This window comes from Macrotis lagotis, chromosome 2, assembly GCF_037893015.1.
Source record: "Macrotis lagotis isolate mMagLag1 chromosome 2, bilby.v1.9.chrom.fasta, whole genome shotgun sequence".
In the NCBI taxonomy this organism is placed as follows: Eukaryota; Metazoa; Chordata; class Mammalia; order Peramelemorphia; family Peramelidae; genus Macrotis; species Macrotis lagotis.
This window is the reverse complement of record NC_133659.1, coordinates 342,008,904-342,028,289: the sequence shown is the minus strand read 5'-3', so window position 1 is coordinate 342,028,289 and position 19,386 is coordinate 342,008,904. Positions and strand designations below refer to the sequence as shown.

Sequence of the window (19,386 nt, the reverse complement as noted above, 5' to 3'; positions counted from 1 at the left end):
AGCACGCCAATACTGTCTGTGGGGTTTTCTTGGCAAAAACACTGGAATGGTTTGCCTTTTCCTTCTCCAATGGGGTAAGGCAAAAAGGTTAAGTACCTTGCCCGGGGTCACCTCATAGTAAGCATCTGAGGACAGATTTGAAGTCAAGTCTTCCTGTCTCCAAATGGCCCCTAAGGGTAACTTGTTCAGTGGTAATTGTGATGGGGATTTGAATTAGCAATGATTCCTCACCCAGGAAGTACCTGTCCTAAGCTGTCCTGAGCTCCTACCACAAATGCTCATTTCATAGAAGCCCCAAGAGGAGTCAAACTGGAGGCGGGTGTTGGGCCCCGCAAAGATCAGGAGAGGAAGGAAAAGCATAACCACGTTTCTGTGGGTGAATCAATAGAGGGCCATGATGGGGCCAGAGGGCAACTCTCCCATTCACTGGGCATATTATTTACTTGATGGGGCACCTCGGCATCCTTAGCCATAAAATCTATGCATTAGCTGCCTCTTAGAGGATGTTTGTAAATCTTGAAAGCTTCTCTAAACAAACTCCCTCATAATCCAGCAGAACAGGCTCCCTTGGGTTTCCCCAGAGATCTCCCAGTCAGGCCTGAAGTTGGGCCATATGGCCTATGTGACCCACAAGGTACTTTCCAGTTCTGGCATTTTGGGCTCACAATGGGGGAGACTAGGAGACAGAGGACCAAGCCTGACCACTGGGGTACACTGTCTCCCCAAATGATGGTAATGTTTTTGATAAAGAGCTACTGCCTTGACAGAGCTGTGTGAAAGTACATGTTGGGGCTCAGTCAAGTATTTGGCCAACTGTTCTAACTTGTTGGAAGAAAAATGCAGGAAGGCAGAGAACGCAGTCCAACCGCAAGCTGATTCTTTTGTTCCAGGATCTCTAAGGTTCCATTAAACATGCTTAGACCTTCTATGGCTCCAAGTCCCAAAGGCAGTGGCTTCCCATCCACCTCTGGTCCTCCTCTCTTCTCTGCAGTCTCCTGGACCAGCCTCCTCACACACAACTCATCTCCCCTCTGGGCCTTTGTCCTGTCTATCCCCCAAGCAAAGAGTACACCCCCAGATCTTCAAAGGCTTCAAGTAGGGTCTGGGACAATTTGGGGAGATATTGGAGAAACACTTTGGTCTAGGAGTCTCCCAGGGCCCACACCAGGCTGCAAGAGGGGATCCATTTCTTCCTCTACGCTGGGCCTGCCCTGGTCTCTGCCCCACTGTGCCACCTCATACCCTGCTAATTTGTCTGCCATCCTCTTCCATTACCCTAGAGATGCCTAGAAGGTAAGATCAACATTCTTTTTTAGTCTTTGTATCCTAAGCTCAAACAAATTTGTAATAAAGACTTAAAGAAATTTCCATCCAGTGTGACAGAGAAAATAAGATGAACTGACTGGAGTCAGGCAAAGATATTGTGCTGAATTAGAATGAGGAAAAATTAAAAGAGGAAGTCCTTGGCCAAGTGTTCCCAGAGGAAAGGCACCCAGCTGGGCAAAGGCCATCAAGGCTGGGTCGAGGCTGGAGTGGATGCAGGATTTCGAGTTGAAGGATTTTAATGACAGTTGAGTGCAGGGGTCTCAGTGCTCTCAACTTCAAGTCTTGCTGCAAATCTATTTCTCCCCCTTCAGATCCCCCACCTGCCATCTTTACTTCAAGATGCTGGTCCCTTTCCTGCACTGAATCAATTTCTTTTGAAGATGCCATGACTTTGTCCAGAATTCTAACTAAATGGGAAATTATGGTTTAGAAAGTACTACTCCCCCACGTTGGTGACCAGTATCCTCAAGGCCCCAAGCACAACTGGATGTGCCCTCCATATGCCCTCCAGTATCACTGAGGGCCACCCTGAGTGTGAATGCTCGGTCAGAGAAGCAGTAGGACCAGTTCAGATCAGACTGACATCAGAACCCAGAATCCCCCAAGTCCAGTATACTGTGACACTGCTTGAACAGCAACAAAGACTGGATTCCCCAAATACAAAGCGCAGAGTGCTCTGGGGTTGGAAAAATGCTGCCATCATGGTTCCAGAAGTAACCAGGGAGAAATGGCAATCCGGAGGCTCCTTAGGGATACCCTAGCCAGATGGGCCTGAATCTTGCTCACTAGAGAGAAGTCATGTCTTTCCAATGCTGCCAAAAATGACATAGCTCAGGGCAGATACACCAAGCTACCAGCTTCCATCACAAAAAAAATAGGCCAGACCCATGGATTGAGGGGCGCACAAAGAGGTCTCTGGCTTCTCAATGGCCAGTCCAAACAATTATTGGCATTGGGCACCAAGTCTTTGAAGCAAATACACAGAGCCACTGCCATCCACAGAGAGCAGCCCAGTCAGCCTCTCAAGTTCCATCATCACAATGTGTTCCTTGTGGACAATTCTGGAGGGTGTGGACCCCCAGAGTGGGGTAAAAGACAATACAGAAACAAGGGGTTCTGCAGGTTCTCATTCACAAACTCAACTCCCACCAGTTGTGTGAGGTTAGGCTCCATCCAGCTTTCAACATGGCCCCATCCCTGAGTTTCCACTGGCTCACTGGCTCACCTAGTCCACAGATGCCATATAACCTCAGGTCTTTCCTATGAAGTTCAGACGACCCCTCCCCCCCTTCTTTGTCTGGTCTTGTGTCAATGGACAAGGGAGACTGCTCAGAAACACGGGAAGGAGTCCTGTGAGGACTGGGTTGATGGCAGCAGGCTACTGGCTAGGCCCCCTGGCTTTCTTTTAAGTCAGAAACAGCCTCCAATCTTTGACTCGCATAGGAAACAATGGGGAAAAACTTCTGTCCTGTTTTATTGGCTTCCCAGCCAAGGCTTTTCAACCCTGAAGCCAGGTTCAAGTAACACCTCGCTCTCAGCCTACCTTAGTCTCAAAATGCTTTCCAGTCCACTTCTGACCTCTTCACAGTCTGATATGACAAGACAAGAAAGTTATTAGATAAGTGTCTACCACGTACCAAGTCCTATGCTCAGTGCTGAGGATACAAAGAAAGGTGGAAGACAGTCCTTGCCCTCAAGAAACTTCTAGTCTAAAGCAAGAGACAACATACAAACAAATAGGTAAGAATAAGCAAAATACAGGATAAGTAGCAAATAATCAACTAGACAAGTGTCAGATCTGGAGTTAGGAAGTTCAAAGCCTCAACTCTTACTAGCTGTGTGACCCTGGGCAAGTTGCTTCACCTGTTTGCCTCAGTTTCCTCATCTGGGAAATGAGCTGGAGCATAGGGGAGGTGTGAAAAGGGATCCAGGTGTGAAGGGCATTAACCAAGGATTTTCTATTTGAACCCTGACGTGCCAGGGAAGCTTCACAGAGCAGTGGGGGTGTACTCTAGGAAAATGGTCTGGACCGGTGAGTGGAGGATGGCCAGATATGGGGTGAGCTTTATGGCTGGATCAGCCAATGGTATTGCAATGGACTGGGCACAAGGTGATGCCTCCACCAGGTTAGAGGCAGTGTCAGAGGGGAGGAGGCATTTCTGGAGACATTAAGATAGGAGGTCTGGGAGGAGGGAAGTGAGAGAGACTGAGTCAAATAGAAGGTGAGGGAGAGAGTCTGGGGGACTGGCAATGCCCTCAACAGTAACAGAAGGGCTGGGGGGGGGGGGGGTTCTGTTTTGGACCATCCAATGGGAGTTGTTGGAGAGATAGCTGGAAAGGTCAACCTGGGGGTCAGCAGAGAGGGATAGAAAATTGTCTGGAGAGATGGTCATTCCATCCACAGAAACTGAGGTCACCCAGTGACACAGGATAGAGAGAGAGAGAGAGAGAGAGAAGGAGAGAGAGAGAGAGAGAGAGAGAGAGAGAGAAAGAGACAGAGAGAGAGGAAGAGAGAGACAGACAGAGACAGAGAGAGAGAGAGAGAGACAGAGAGAGAGAAAGAGACAGAGAGAGAGGAAGAGAGAGACAGAGAGAGACAGAGAGAGACAGAGAGAGAGAAAGAGACAGAGAGAGAGGAAGAGAGAGAGAGAGAGAGAGAGAGAGAGAGAGAGAGAGAGAGAGAGACAGCCACGTCTGGGAGACCTAGAGAAGAGCTTTGGAGGACAGCGATCCAGCATGGGAGGCTGCGGGGCTTCCAGGAGCATGAGGCCGGCGGGCAGGCACTTGGATTTGCCCATCACGAGCCGGGGGCTGAGGGAAGCCCGGAAGACTTCCCTGGACGATGCAGACCCGTGCACAGCGCCCCGGGAGCCCCCCGCTCGGCCATGCGTGGCCCGGCACCCACCTATGGCTTGGGAACGCAGGGCAAAGCAGGTCTCGTTTACTTCATAAAAACGCCCCCCCCCCAGTTTTGCCCTTCCACAGCACGACCACGAAGGGCTGTCACAGACGTTCTCCGTGGCGGCCAGTGGCCAGCCGAGCCGGCGGTCACGGGAGGCCGAGGCCGAGGCGCCTGGTCTGCGCAGGACGGTGCCCTGTCCGCGGCCCGGGCGGCGTGGCACCCGAGGGGGCAGCCCTTCCTGGCACAGCCGGGCCTCGGCGGGCGGCCCCGGAGCAGCGGCGCCCGCCGGGAAGGGCAGGGAAGGGCAGCGGCCGGCCCGGGCCGCCCTGGGCAGGGGGCGGCTGCGGCGATCCCGGGGCCCCCCCCCCCCGATGCACCCGGCGGGGGGGCCCAGCCCTGGCCCTCGGGTCCTTGCCCTGCCGGCCCATGCCACACGGGCTCTAGGGGGCCTCCGGAGGAGCCCGGGGCTGGGCAGCTTGGGCCCCGCGGCTGCCCGGGGGCCGGGCACTGCCCTTGGGGGTCCCGGCCGCCCCGGGGAGGGGCCCCCGGGGAGGGGGCGTGCGGCCGGGCGGGGTCGGGGCGCACTCACCGCGGCCGGGGCCCGGGCCCGCGGGCCCCCACAGCAGCAGCCCCCGCGGCCGGTCGAGGCTGAGGACGCAGCGGCGCCGCTTGAGCCACAGCTGGGCCGGGCCCGGCTCGGCCTCCATGGCGGCCCCTCGCCCCGCCGCGCTGCGGCGCCCGCTCTCCGGCTGCGCTCGGGCCGGGCCGGGGGCGCGCGCGCGGCCGGCGCCGCCACGGGGGGCGGGGTTCCGGGGCGCCGGGCGCGCTCCCCGCCGACGGGGGGCCCGCGGGCGCGCCGCGTCATCGCGTATGCAAAGCAGCCCCGCGGCGGGGGGGCGCGGCGGGCGGGGGGGGGGCAACCAATGGGAGCGGCGGCCCCTCCCTCGGGGGCGGCGCGGAGCCGGGGGCCGGCGCTGTGAGAGGGCCCAATGAGAGCGTCCGGAGAGCCCCGGGGGCGGGACGGAGCGCGGGCGAGGTGGGCGGGGCCGAAAGGAGCCAACGAGCGCTCCCGGAACGTCCCGAGGGGCGGGGCGGAGCGCGGACAATGCTCTTTCCGACAGGCTTCCGAGTGGGCGGGGCCCCACGGGGCAGGGGCGGGGCCTGCCACGCCCCCTACGAGGAGGCCCCCGGGCGCCGCTTCTGGAGGCGCCACATCCGGGGCCCCGGGGCGCGGGGGCCCAGGACCGGGCTAGGGTCACGCCGCTCCCAGGCAGGGCCCTGCGCCCCCCTCTGTCCTAGGCCCGCACCCAAGGCCGCCCTGGCACCCTGCCCCGTGCGGGCACCTCCGGCGGGTCCTGCCCAGGGCGCATGGACGGAGCCCGGAGGGAAGGCAGGGCCCCTGGTGCCCCTGCGGGGTGCCCCGTCCTCTGCCCCCCGCCCTTGCCCGCGGGGCCCCAGGACGTGGCGGCACCCGATGCCCCACACAGCGCCCCGGGGAGCAGCCCCTCTGCCCGGGCAGCCCGGCCCTTCCTAGAGGGTGGCACAGAGCTCCAGCAGCCCCTGCCCCCGGGGGCATCTACACTAGAGGCAGGAGAAAGGGGGCAGCCCCTGCCCCCGGGGGCTTCCCTAATGACTGGGCACAGAAGGCAGCCACCTGCAGCCACCCGTAGCCCGGACTTTGGGACAAGGCCCCAGAAAGCCATTCCCTACCTGGTGCCAGGGTGGCTGTCTGGGAAGGGGCCCTGGGGCAGAGGGAAGATGATGCCCCCTTGAAGCCTGCTCAGGCTACTTCATCCTGGGATCCCGGGCCTCAGTTTCCGCATCTGCCAAAGGGGGAGAATGGGTGAGATGGATCTATGAGCCCCCACACAGAGCCCTGCCCTCCCCCCACTCTCTTTGTCTCCAGGTGCTACACCTGCTGTCAGGTGTTACTTGGCTGGGCCAAGGTTTGGTCCTCTCCGGTTTCTTCTTTGTTACTCAAGATTTCTCCTGAGGAGTGGGGGTGGGGAGGGAAGGGACATGTTTGGGAAAAAAAGGTAATGCAGTTAACAAAAGGTTTGAAATTCAGGAAGAATTAGGTTTCATTTAAAGATTTGCAAACATCTTTTATCCTCACATAGAAATTTTTCTTTATCCCTACTTTACAGATAAGGAAACTGAGGTAAGTGGCTTGCTCAGGGTCCCACAACTAGTATCTGAGGATGAATTTGAACTCAGATCTGGACTCCAGGCCCAGCCCTCTGTCCACAGGGCCACCAAGCTGGCTTGTTTTTACATTTCTTAAATACCTCCAAAAAGATTGAAAAGTTCCTGCGCTAGAAGACCAGGATACAGAGGCTCTGCCCCCCAAGACCCCCAAGAGTATGTGCAGCCCCCTAGTCCTCACACTCTTAGGGATGTCATTTTGACATGAACCATGAACCAACATTCTTAGGGGTGAGAAAACCTGTCTGGAAGCTTCACTTCCTTATCTGCCTTAGGGAGGCCCAAGAAGTGTATTTCCAAGATCCTTATCTTCCATAACAGTGTTGACATCTCTGATTCTTGCCCCCAGTCATCCACCATGAAGACATTATGCAACAGGCTACCTGCAAATGCAGGTATGAGAATCCAGTGGGCCTCTCTTAAGTCAGATAGTCAAGAGATTTGCAAAAATCACAGAAACACTATCACTTCTCACTAAGTTTGTTTTTATTATGGAAAATATCTTTCCTTGAATTGTCATTTATGTTAACATAAAAGGCGTTTATTATTATTTCCACTTAATATTTTTTAAATTTTATCCATTTTGCTTTCTGATATGATCACTAGTGATAGAACCCACATAAACCAGAGCTGTCAGGGGCTGGGGGGATACTGAGGACCCTCAGAAGAACCACAGGGTTGAGCATGGTGCAGATAGCAGCACCTTCCACTATGAAGTCTCCAAGCGCAGGCAGAGCTTTACCCACTCTTCAGGACATATGTCCTACTCACATCTTGGCAGCCTCCTCAGATCTCTGGCTTCCCCCAAGCCCCTCGCAAACCTATCTCCAACCCAGCTCTTGCTAAATCTACCCATTCCCATGACCTTATGTCTTTACTGGTGGTATGCCAGCTCCATCCAGGCCAGGCCCCTCCCTACCCCACAGGGGAATGGAAGCTTCCAGAAGGTAGACCTGGTCTTGGGAGCCACTGTGCTTTGCTTGTGGAATGGATTGGAGACTCCCAATTACAAAAGAGAGGGAACACCCTAGGAGTTAGATAAGTGAGATTGCATCTCCAGCCCTTTGTCTGTACTGGCCTCAGACCTTCTTATCATTATCACTTCCTCCCATTCTTGCCCCAATGGATGATTTTCCTCAAATGTTCTTGCCATGTTTCTCCATGACCCCAAACTCACAGGCCATCAGGAACAAGGCCCAAGATGAAGCCCTGATCCATCTCTTCTCAAGCTTTCCTGGTCTGACTTCCTGTCTACATAAACCCTAAGAGAAACCCAGCCTGGCCTCTGTCCCAGAGGTTCCAAATCTGGATTCCAGGGGCCCAAAGAGAGCAGGACACCCTCCTATAGCTCAGAAGTCAAGATCACCTCTGTACTCTTGGACAAGTCAGCTTGCTGAGTGGCAGGTCACTTTTTATCTTTGTTTTTGCAAGGCAAAGGGGTTGAGTGGCTTGTCCAAGGTCACACAGCTAGGTAATTACTTGAGGCTGGATTGGAACTCAGATCCTCCTGACTCCATGGCTGATGCTCTATCCGCTGCGCCACCTAGCTGCCCCTGACAGGTCACTTCTTCATTATTATTCCTTGCCTGGATGGGTGAGGTCCACACATACTTTTCTGTAGTTAGCACTGGCTGCTCCCTTCCTATCCTGAGTGACCATGCCTCTTCCCCAAGCCAGTTCCTATAGATAGTCTTCAGAGTGAGTTTGCATGCTCCAGCCCTGCAAGCCTTCGTATTTCTGGGCTAGACATCTTGTAGGCTTAATTTTCTCAAGGGATGTGAGCTTCCTGCCCCCGCCATAGTGTGTGACTTCTTATCTCTCTTCTTCTGATTTTTCTTTTTAGGCTACAAGCCCATTTATTGGTATTGATAGCAAACAGAAATCAGAGAAGTTCTCCCAATGAGAATATGTTACATTGGCTCCCCCTTGGAGAGCAGAACACCTCAGATTGACCAGAAGAGAAGGAGCCTCAGATTTCATCCTAGAGGAGATGCACCAAGTCTCCCTTGGAGCCAGCAGAGTGTCCACGTCTTGGCTCAAGGGAAACTGCACCCCCCATCTCTACCATCCAAATCTATCCCATCCTCCATTACCCCAAATCACAGCTCTCTTTTACCCCAGCCCAGAGACCCTGCCTCAACTGTACTCTGGTTGTCAAAAGGGTATGGAACATAACTTCACTTAACATGATGGTTTTTCTTTTTTTAGATTTTTGTAAGGCAAATGGGGTTAAGTGGCTTGCCCAAGGCCACACAGCTAGGTAATTATTAAATGTCTGAGGTCGGATTTGAACCCAGGTACTCCTGACTCCTGGGCCGGTGCTCTATCCACTGGGCCACCTAGCTGCCCCTCTTCCTTCCTTCTTTATTCCCTTCCTCCCTTCCATGCAAACTCCCTGAGGCCAGTAGCTATCTCAATAGAGGGAGCTAAATAATGAATAAATAGATCCATAGGGAATATACCACTGCCCAAAGCTCCAGTTTAACATTGATGACAGTTGGAACCAAGGCTGAACCCAAAGGCCCCTGTAGGTCCCTCCTATGTCATGGAGCTGACCCAGCCTTCTCAGGAACTGTCAAAGCACCCAGACGTGCTGGCTTGGGCCTGGTGACAGGATGACCTTGAACTTGTGTCATTCAGAAAACAGTCTTGAGGAAGTGCCCATGTGCAGAGATCTGGGGCAAGTTTGGATCAGAACTGGTATCTGCCCCCATGAAGCATCTGGTCTAGGCAGGGGATAAGATACAAGGAGGAAGCTTGGCTATCCAACATGAAGGGAAGTTTATAGAGAGACCAAACCCGAAGGCTCTCTGGGAGGCCCAAGGTGCCACCTGGTTGTGTTTTGGATGGTTTACCTAAGGGTAGAGAAGCTGATCTTGAGAGGCCCCATTGGGAGGGGGCTTTTCTGGGGCCACAGCAGCACAAGAACCACACCCAAGGAAACAAGCCAGACGTATTGAAGAGTGGCGCAGGACTCATCATAAAAACAAAGATCCAACGACTCCCATCCTCTGCCTTCATTGAAACTCTCCTAATTGAGGTAGCCAAGACCTATAAAATGGGGGCCAAAGGCCTGTTCACACTGATCTCACAAAGGGTCCAGATGCTCCATAAAATAGTCTTCCCTGGGGCATCAATACCCCCCTCAGGTGACTGCGCCCCTGCAATTAGCAACATGAAACAATTAGTCATGGTCTTATTGGAATTCTGAAGGCTGTCCAGCTGCTTTGATGAGTAGGAGTCAGTGAGGAAGTCTCCTGTGGAGAACTTGGCCAGTGGGGTTCAGGATCTCATTGTGGGGCTTCATTCAAACAGGTTGATTCAATCATTTTGTGATTGTTGCTATTTTAAATGAGGACCAAGGTGGGAGTTGAGATTTCTCCCCAGAAGCATTTTGGAAATGGAAGGGAGAGCTAGTGTTTCCTCCTCATTCTCCTACTTCCTGTCCCAGAAGAAAGTTGATCCCATTTCTCTCCCTTTCCCTACACTATCATTCTATGCCTGGGATGCTCTCTCTGCTGGTCTAGGTCTTCTCCCCCCCCCCCCCTCACTAGTATCCTTCAGGGTCCACATAAAGCCCCATCTTTGACAAGAAATCTTCCCCATCCCTCTTTTTTTTTTAATTTTTGCAAAGCAATGGGGTCAATGGACTTGCCCAAGGTCACACAGCTGCATAAGATTTGAACTCAAGTCCTCCTGACCCCAGGGTTACTGCCCTATGCATTGTGCCACCAGCTGCCCCACCCCCATCCCTCTTGATGCCAGGGTCCTCCCTCTGCTGAGCTCCACTGGTTTAGGCCCCCGTCATCTCTCCTTGGACTGTGAGGTTCTTGAGGGCAAGAGCAGTAGGATTTTTGCCTTTATGTTCCCAGGACTTATCACGGGGCTGGTACATAGTGGATGATTGATTTCTCAGTCCTCGCCCTTCTTGTCCTCGCTGTCCACCCCACTCTGCTCTCCTTAGGTTTTGGGGACACCCACCCTGGTCCTCCTCCAGATCGCTCCTGTTCAGAGGGGGTATGGCCCAAGGTTCTCTTCTCTTCTCCCCTAAACTAGTTCACTGGCAGCAGCTGCCATGGATCTTCTCTCTGGCTGGGTCTCCCGTTAGCCCCCCTTCACTTCCCCCATTTCCATCAAACCCCGGCTCACAGTTCACTTTCTGCAGGAAGCTGTGCCCCCTCCCCCAGCCGCTGTGGCCTCCCTGAGATGACCCTGGGGGCAGGGCCTGTCTTTGGCCTTCTCTGCATCCACTGCCAACTACACAGGAATCATTGTAGACCGACTGACTGGTTGGTGGATGTGTGTTTGCTGAACAGAGCATCCAGGGATGATCTACCTTTCAGATCCCACCTCGGGGTAAGGGGACCCTCTCTGACAAGGGCAATTCCAGTGGTCTGTCTGAGCTGGGGCTGCCCACACTGCCCACACTGAAAGCCTCGGACCTCTGTCTTTTGGTTTGAACCTGGCTAGTACTCAGCTTATTTTAAAGCTCGTAAAGGACTTTACATTCATCATCTCATTTGATTTTCACACAGTCCAGGGAGGTGGATGCTCTCTGCCTCCCATTTTACAGATAGGGGAACACACTGTAAGCAAGTAAATGACTTGCCCAGGGTCATACTGCTAGGAAGATTTGAATGCTGTCTCCCTATGGGAGCTCTCTTCAAGACATCACCCAGCTGCCCAGACCATCCACTAGAGAGAGTAGGCCTGGGACACCCTTGGGCAGGGCTGGGGGGGCCCAGGACAGCTCTGATGAAGATGGGCCACAAAGAACCCTTGGTCTGGATCTCTGTACTGTGAGCCTGGCCAAGCCCTGGGACTTCCCTGGGCACCTGCATAAGGAGACCTCTTCTGATCTTGAGACTCCAGGAGCAAAGATTCAGCCCCAAACGCATGCTTGCATGTCTCATTTGACCCTGGGGGCTAGGGTTTCCTCTCTCAGAGACATGGGGGTCTGGACCAGCTGTCTCAAGCCTCACTTCCAGCTTTAACTCTCCAAGCTGAAGAGATGCTCAAGCGTCTTGGCGATGAGGCTTCCAAGGGAGGTGAAAGTGAGAAGAGATGTTTGTCAGTGGACTTTCCCTCCTCCCTCAGAAACTTCCTAAGAGGAGCCAGTATTGGGAGCCTCTCCTAGGTGCCAGGCAAGCATTCCACATTATACTGATAAGGAAACTGAGGCTCTAGTTAAGTGATTGTCCCCAGTGTGACCGGGGTGTCATTGGTCTGAGCAGGACTTGACCTCAGCTCTTCCTGATGCCAGGCCGGTGCTCTACCCACTGCACCACCTCCTAGAGTGAGTGACCCTGTGGGAGATGCCCATAGGAAGCAGGGTCAAGGGTGCCAGACTTTGGGTCAGGAGGGCCCTCTGGCTGCGTTATTGCTCCAACACTCAGGAGTTGTGTGAAAAATACTTCCTGAGGCACCTGCCCAAGGTAGCTGTGGGCAGTCTTTGGGCAGAGGAGGAGGAGGGCTGGGCTTCACTGGCTTAGGATCACATGATTGGGGGATCCTGGCCATCATCAACAAGGGTAGTGGGGCCATACTGAAACTCATCTGCCCCCTTTAAGCCTCTCCAGGCTAGGGGCATGACCCAGAGGGCTTCATTCCCTGCTTGCTCCGATGGGACTCCCATTTGCAGGCGTTGACCCCTTCCCATCTAAAGACCACTCAATTAACTAAAAATGTTCTTTCTCAAAGGAGTGGCTGACAGAACCTTAGGCCATCCCAGAGAACATGGGTCATTCTGCAGATGGTCTGAGAAGTCTTGTCTGACCTGATCTATGTTCCCAAGGGGAGACTGCTCTGGGGCACAGCAGGTGCAGTGATGGGGACCAGCTTCCCCCATGGCTTGGGTTTGGCCTGTTCTGTTGGACATTCCCAAGCTGGCACCTTGACCTTCTCTCTCCCAGGTCCTCTATGTTCAACAAGCTGAGGTCTCTTCTTGACTCCTGGGGCCCTGAAGCTCCCAGTTCTCTCTGACCTCCAGGTCTGCACACATTTACAAAGCTTGAATCCCCTCAGGACCCCCACTCACCTCAGGTTTGGGCAAAGCTGGGGTCATATTAGTGGATGTGTATAAATGACCTGGGAATGCCCAGGTAAGCCACAGCTGAGGCCCAGGCCCGGGCAATGGCTGGGGACCAGCTTCAGTCCTGGGGAAGCCTGGCCTCTAAGGAAAAGCCCAACAGGTTCATTCTCTTTTTCTCTTTAGGCTCCCACCCTAAAGTCCCAGGAAATCTTGGTCCAGCTTAGGCCTGGCTCCAGGTTAGGGTACCCCCCCCCCCACAAGTCTGTGCCCTAACCTAGTACTCTGTGCCCAGAGGCCTCTAGGGGCACAGAGACAGAAACATGAAAGAAGCAGAGAAAACCGTTCTGCCCCCACCCTGGCCTGAAGTTTGACACTGAAAACCTCCCAATGCAGAGCTCTCTGGCCTGGCCCAGGGGCAAACAGCAGCAGCTGGCTGCCCAGGCCCTCTACTCCCCGCTCAGTTTCTTCAGTTTGAGCCAACCACAGCGCAGCAGAACAAGCCCTGGTTTGCCAAGTGGTTTGGGGCTATCTGTGCTGCACAAGTTCACCTTGAAAATTGAAGCCCCAGCTCCTGTGAGATGGTTCAAGATACCTCCTCCCCCCACCCCAGCACAGCAACCCTGACTCCCCGAGGCTGTGGAGGGCTTCTGGGCAACCAGAAAGAGCTCTGCTTCCTCTCCCTCTGAGTAGCCTGGGAGGACTTGGTCAGGTCACTTCCTTCCTGAGGACCAAGATTTGGGACCAGAAAGGACTGGAGAGGTCATTGCGTCCATACTGCACCCCTTGCCCTTATTTTACAAAGGAGGAAGGTGAAGCCCAGAGAGGATGCAGGACTTGGTCAAAAGGTCCCAGAGCCTGGCACTCGAACTCGGGTCCTCAGATTCCACTGTACTGTCATGAATAACTGTGTACAATGGGGTGCTCTCCTTCCCCCTCTGGGCTTCTTACAGTGAGGGTTAGAGGTGAACAGGATCATCTCCATGGCCCCTCTGAGCTGCAGCTGAGAGCCTGGCCTCACCTCCTTCCCGGGGTGTCCCCAGATAGTTGTGCCCAGGGCATCTCATTCCTGTCCTCTTTCTGCTTTTGGTTCCTGAGCATTGCCCAAATCTTTGCTGGAAGAGTCGGGTGAAAGGCTCAGGAGGTGTCGGGGCCACTGCCATGACCCTAAAATGTCAGCTAGTGCTGTGTGCTCTGTAGAGGAGCCTTCATGGAGCCTGGGGTACAATCTGATGCTCACCCCCCACCCCGCCATCACCCTCAGAGACAAGTATCCCAGCATCAAAGAGACATACAGATGCACAATCACCCGCTTCTCACTTGGCAACTCTACAGAAACCTGAGCCTTCACTCTCCCTCATGTCTGGGACTTCTGCAGCCTGAAGGACCAGAGAACCTCCTGCTCTGCTCTCACCACTGGGAGCCCCCATCAAAAGCAGATCCTGGCATTTCCAATAAGACCACGGGTGAAACAAGGATGCCCATTATCACCACTACTATTCAATATTGCAATTAAAATGTTAGCTTTAGCAATAAGAGAAGAAAAAGAAGGAATCTGAATTAAGAAAGAAGAAACAAAACTCTCTTTGTAGATGACATGATGGTATACCTAGAGAATCCCAAAAATTCATCTAAAAATTACTAGAAATAATTAGTAACTTTAGCAAAGTTGCAGGATATAAAATACTCTCATAAATCCTCAACATTTCTATATATAACTAGCAAGATACAGCTGAAAGAACTAGAAAGAGAAAATCTTATTCAAAGTAACCTTAGACAATAAAAAATACCTGGGAGTCTACTTTCCAAGGCAGACTCAAAAACTTTTTGAAAACAATTACAAAACTCTTCTCATACAAATAAAATCAGATTTAAATAACTGGACAAACATCAACTGTTCATGGATAGGTTGAGCTAATATAATAAAAATGACAATTCCACCAAAACTAAACTACCTGTTTAGTGCCCTACCAATCAAAATTCCAAAAAATTACTTGAATGAGTTAGAAAATGTTAAGTAAATTCATATGGAGAAATAAAAAGTCAAGAATTTCCAGGGATTCAATGAAAAAAAAGTGCAAAAGAAGGTGGCTTAGCCCTACCAGATCTAAAATTATATTATAAAGCATCAGTCATCAAAACTGTCTGGTATTGGCTAAGAAACAGAGTGGTGGACCAGTGGAATAGACTGGGTGCAATAGCTGGAAACGATTCTAGTAATCTGCTGTTTGATAAACCCAAAGAGTCCAGCTATTGGAATAAAAACTCTCTCTTTGATAAAAACTGTTAGAAGTTATTATGGAAGAAACTTAGATTAGACCAACACCTAACACCCTTTACCAAGATAAGATCTAAATGGATACAGGATTTAGACATAAAAAAAACAATATCATAAGCCAACTAGGAGATCAAGGAATAATTTACCTGTCAGATCTATGGAAAGGGGAGCAGTTTATGACCAAGGAAGAGAAGGAGAACATCACCAAAAGCAAACTAGATGATTTTGATTACATTAAATTAAAAAGCTTTTGCACAGACAAAACCACTGTAACCAAGATCAAAATAAATGTAATGGGAAACAATTTTTACTAGTATTTCTGACAAAAGACTCATTTCTAAAATATACAGAGAACTGAGTCAAATTTTCAAAAAAACAAGACATCCCTAATTGACATATGGTCAAAGGATATGCAAAGGCAATTTACAGATGAGGAGATCAAAGTAATCCATAGTCATATGAAAAATTGCTCTAAATCATTACTTATTAGAGAAATGCAAATTAAAGCATCTCTGAGGCACCACCTCACACCTCTCAGACTGGACAATATGACCAGAAAGGACAATGATCAATGTTGGAAGGGTTGTGGAAAATCTGGGACACTAGTACATTGCTGGTGGAGCTGTGAACTCATCCAAACTTTCTGGAGAGCAATTTGGAATTATGCCCAAAGGGCAACAAATATGAGCATACCCTTAGACCCAGCAATACCACTACTGGATCTATACCCTGAAGAGATGATGAAAAGGGGTAAAAATATCAAGTATAAAATTATTCATAGCAGCTGTTTGTGGTGGCAAAGAATTGGAAATTAAGTGAATGTCCTTCTGTAGTATGTGATGGAACACTATTGCTCTATTAGAAACCAGGAGGGATAGGAATTCAGGGAAGCCTGGAAGGATTTGCATGAACTGATGCTGAGTGAGATGAGCAGAACCAGAAAAACATTGAACACCCTAATAGCAACATGGGGGGCGATGATCAACCTTGATGGACTTGCTCATTCCATCAGTGCAACAATCAGGGACAATTTGGGGCTGTCTGCGATGGAGAATACAATCTGTATCCAGAGAAAGAATCATGGAGTTTGATCAAAGATCAAAGACTATTACCATCAAATTAAAAAAAAGTTCTTATTATGTAATTTTGCTATCTCTTATACTTGATTTTTCTTCCTTAAGGATATGATTTCTCTCTCATCACATTCAACTTAGATCAGTGTATACCATGGAAACAATGGAAAGACTAACAGACTGCCTTTGGCGGGGGGAGGGAAGTAAGAATAGGGGAAAAATTGCAAAACTCAAAATAAATAAAATTTTTTATTTTAAAAAAAAGCAGACCCTGTTCCAAGTCAACCCCATTATGTGGTCATTGGCCTCTGCTGAGCCATCCTCTCAGGTAAGGGAGGGCTGAATCTCCAAAATGATGCCAGTGTCTTAATCTGGGCTAGGAGAACTTTACCAGGTATTGCCAGCTGCCTTTTACTCCAATGGGTGGCTCCCTTGGTAATCTTATGCATTGACCACCTGATGGTGGGATGGGCCTCCAGGCCTCCCCAGCTCTACAGGATGCATGTCCTGTCTTACAAGGGGAGGTAGGAAGGGGGGAAAGGCTAAGGCATTGGGAGGATACCCCCTCATGCCCAGGCAGGCTCCCCTATTCTTTCTGCCTTTCTTTGTATTCTGTATACAGTAAAGGTTTAATCATTGGGTATGGACTGACCAGATGTGAACAGGCTAAGTCTGGTAGGCACCTTCCCTTCCCAACCAGGCAGGTTTTAGGGAGCTGCCAGGTCCAGGGACGCCTGCCTTCATCCAGTGAAGCCCAGGGTTGGCTCCTCAGAACACCTGTCCTTAAGAGCCCCTCCCCACTCCAGGGGGGATCTCAATTGAGGCAGGCCTGGACCCCCTTGGGTAGGTGGGTGCATTTGACTGGGCTGCCTACTTTTCTCTTGGTCTTTAAGTCTCTGCTGCAAAAGGAGAGTCCCCTGGGTGGGCGACAAGGGACAGGGGAGAATGTTTTAAAAAATACAAGAGCCCCCAACCTGGGAGATTCCCTGGTGGACTGAGCACACAGCAGACCCCTGGGGCTTCGAGAACTTGGAAGGAGGTTCCTGCCCTGGGCCTCAGTGTTTGGCTCTTTGGGGAGCTTGTTTCCCGGGAGCCCCCACTGCCCCCCACCCCCTGCTCCCAACCTGCTGGTCTCACCCTCAGGGCCAGGCTTTAACCTTTTGTGTTCTGTTTCTCTGATCCCCCAGCTTGCCCAAGCCCAGGACTTGCCACACCAGATCCCAATAACCTTGCCCCTCATGCCACCAGCCTGGCATGTTCTTCACTAACCCCAGAAAAACAAGGCACCATTTCAGAGGGAACAAATCAGGCTGAGGTATCTTGGGAGAGGAAAGGACCTTCTTTGGGAAGGCCCTACAAGGATCAAATTGCCCATTGCTTAAAAAGAGAAAACTGAAGAAATTGGAATAAAAGGACAGGCCCCTCTCTGGATCACATTACTTGACCCCTTTCATAATCCACGTCTCCACAGGATGAACTTGGCCCATGAACTTCAGGGGGTTGGAGGGCCATGTCATAATACAGAGTTCTCTCTGGGGCTCCACATGAGTGACATCTGCAGCCCCTGGGCACACCCCCACCCAGGCCTGTCAAGGAAGATGTGGGGGCCAGTTTAGACAGATGCCAAGCTCTCTGAGCCAGCCAGATCACAATGCCCCTAGGTTGAGGATGAGGTTCAGGGTCATAATCAGAGTGAGGAAACCTGGGATTCTAGTCCCACCCAGCACTGGTGGTACAATAGGGGCTGGAGTGGGTCGTGGTCAGGGTGCCCACTGTGGCCCACTCCTGGGGACAGTGGAAGCCGGCTTATTCCCTTTGCACCAAGACTCAGTCAGGGAAGGGGAATCCCCAGAGCTCTTGGCTCTGCCACAAACTCCGTGGGTGACTCTGGCCCAGTCCTTTCTCTCTGTGGGCCTTGGTTTCCTCATCTGAAAAGCAAGGGGGTGGACCAGATGGCCTGACTGCCTTTAAGCTTGGGTGCTGTGATCTCCACCCTGCTTGGACAGGCTATTTCTTCTGTGTAATATGGGGTGGGTGGGCAGGGACGGGCCCTTCCGGGGCAAATCCTTCTGTGTGAGTCAGAGGTGGCAGAAGCCTGGGGTGGGGCTCCCCAAGCTCCCTTCCATCACAGGGCCATGAATAACATGGTCTGTTTTCAGCACAGGGGTGAATGGACAGCCCAGAGTGGCCTAGATGGGCCCCTAAGGAGTCATGTGGAGTTGGGAGAGGAGATCCAGTCCCCGCCTCTGTGAAATAGGAATGAAGTCTCTGGGCTCCTCCCTTCCCTCCCAGGGTTAATGCTTTGTAAACCTTGAGGCTCCAGAGAAAGGGGTACTGGGGGATCTAGTGGATAGGTACAAGCAGGGCTGTGACCACCCATGGTCAGCTGGATGGTATCAGAGCTTGGCCAAGTTGAACCACTCCAATGTAAGTTGCCAACCTCCACTGTCCCCAAGAAATAAATAGGGGACTCCAGGTGTTTGCTTCTTAGGGTATGTGGAAAGGACACCCTTTTATTGTGCCCTCCCAGGGCCCTCTAGGGCCTAGAGAGGATGGCAGTTAGGGTCCTCCTTGTCTGGCTCCCACACCGTGGTGCTTCACACCCTCTCTATCCTAGCCAAAGTACCCTGACCTGGCTATCACCCCACAGCATTCCATCTTCCATCTCCCTACCCTTGACCAGTGAACCCCCAAGCATTGGATGGCTTCTTCCTCATATTTATCTTTGCGCATCCTGAGTTTCCTCTACTGGCTCATCTTTGGGATCCCCCATTTTTTTAAGGTTTTTGCAAGGCAAATGGAATTAAGCGGCTGCACACAGCTAGGTCATTATGAAGTGTCTGAGGCCGGATTTGAGCCCAGGTCCTCCTACTCCAGGGCCGGTGCTCTATCCACTGCACCACCTAGCTGCCCTGGGATCCCCCATTCCTTAGAACAGCCTCCTTCCTGACATTACTGGGGACCCTGTATACACATTCCCTTACTCATGTACAGTCCAGGCTTGGAGAGAGTTAACTTGGTCTAGTGGGGAAGAGAAGATCCTGAAGAGACCTCTTCCCACTCTTGTCTCTGTACCCACCAGTTAAGGCCTTCTGAATTGGCCAGAGTTGGCTATGGGAGGCTCCTCATGGGGAGGAGACTCCCTTCCCCCAGGGACATTCCCAGCAGCTTTCTCCTAGGGAAGAGGAGCAGCGCCATTTGTCCTGGCACTCACCTGGAAAACCAAGTTGTTGGCCACTTCCCAGGACTGGTCTCTCGAGGCTTGGACCCTTTGATCTCCTACTGGAAGGTCCCAGAACTAGGGGGGTGGGATTCTTGCAGGGGTTCAGGTTCTTCTTCCCAGGAGCCCAGGTCAGCTCTGAGAATGAACACAGCATTGTAGAAACAGTTCCCCTTGGTAACCAAGACAAGGCCCTTTCCCAGCCACCCTGGGAGGGAGCAAGCAGAAAGGACAAAGGTGGTTGTCCTTGTCAACAGGTGAAAGCCAGGCGTGGAGGACACAGTGATTTTCCTACGGTCATATGGTTGGTAAGAGGCAAAGGAAGCAGAGGATCTCAAGTCCACTGGTCTTTAT

At 51.9% G+C, this 19,386-nt stretch overlaps 1 protein-coding gene across 3 annotated transcripts in view; it reads right to left on the bottom strand.

Annotated features, from left to right (window-relative positions):
- CERK (ceramide kinase) overlaps positions 1 to 19,386 on the bottom strand; it is a 54,370-nt gene extending 34,984 nt beyond the window's left edge. Inside the window, exons 1-2 of one of the 3 annotated variants that reach the window (XM_074227264.1) lie at positions 19,027 to 19,093; positions 5,939 to 6,051 (exon numbers count right to left, since the gene is read on the bottom strand). Coding sequence is in view for 2 of the 3 variants with exons in the window: in XM_074227263.1 (XP_074083364.1) it covers positions 19,027 to 19,189 (163 nt within the window). In the remaining variant the exon portion in view is untranslated. Of the gene's footprint in view, positions 1 to 4,817; positions 4,956 to 5,938; positions 6,052 to 19,026 lie in introns of those variants that run through there. The other 2 variants (XM_074227263.1, XM_074227265.1) reach the window with 2 other exon arrangements.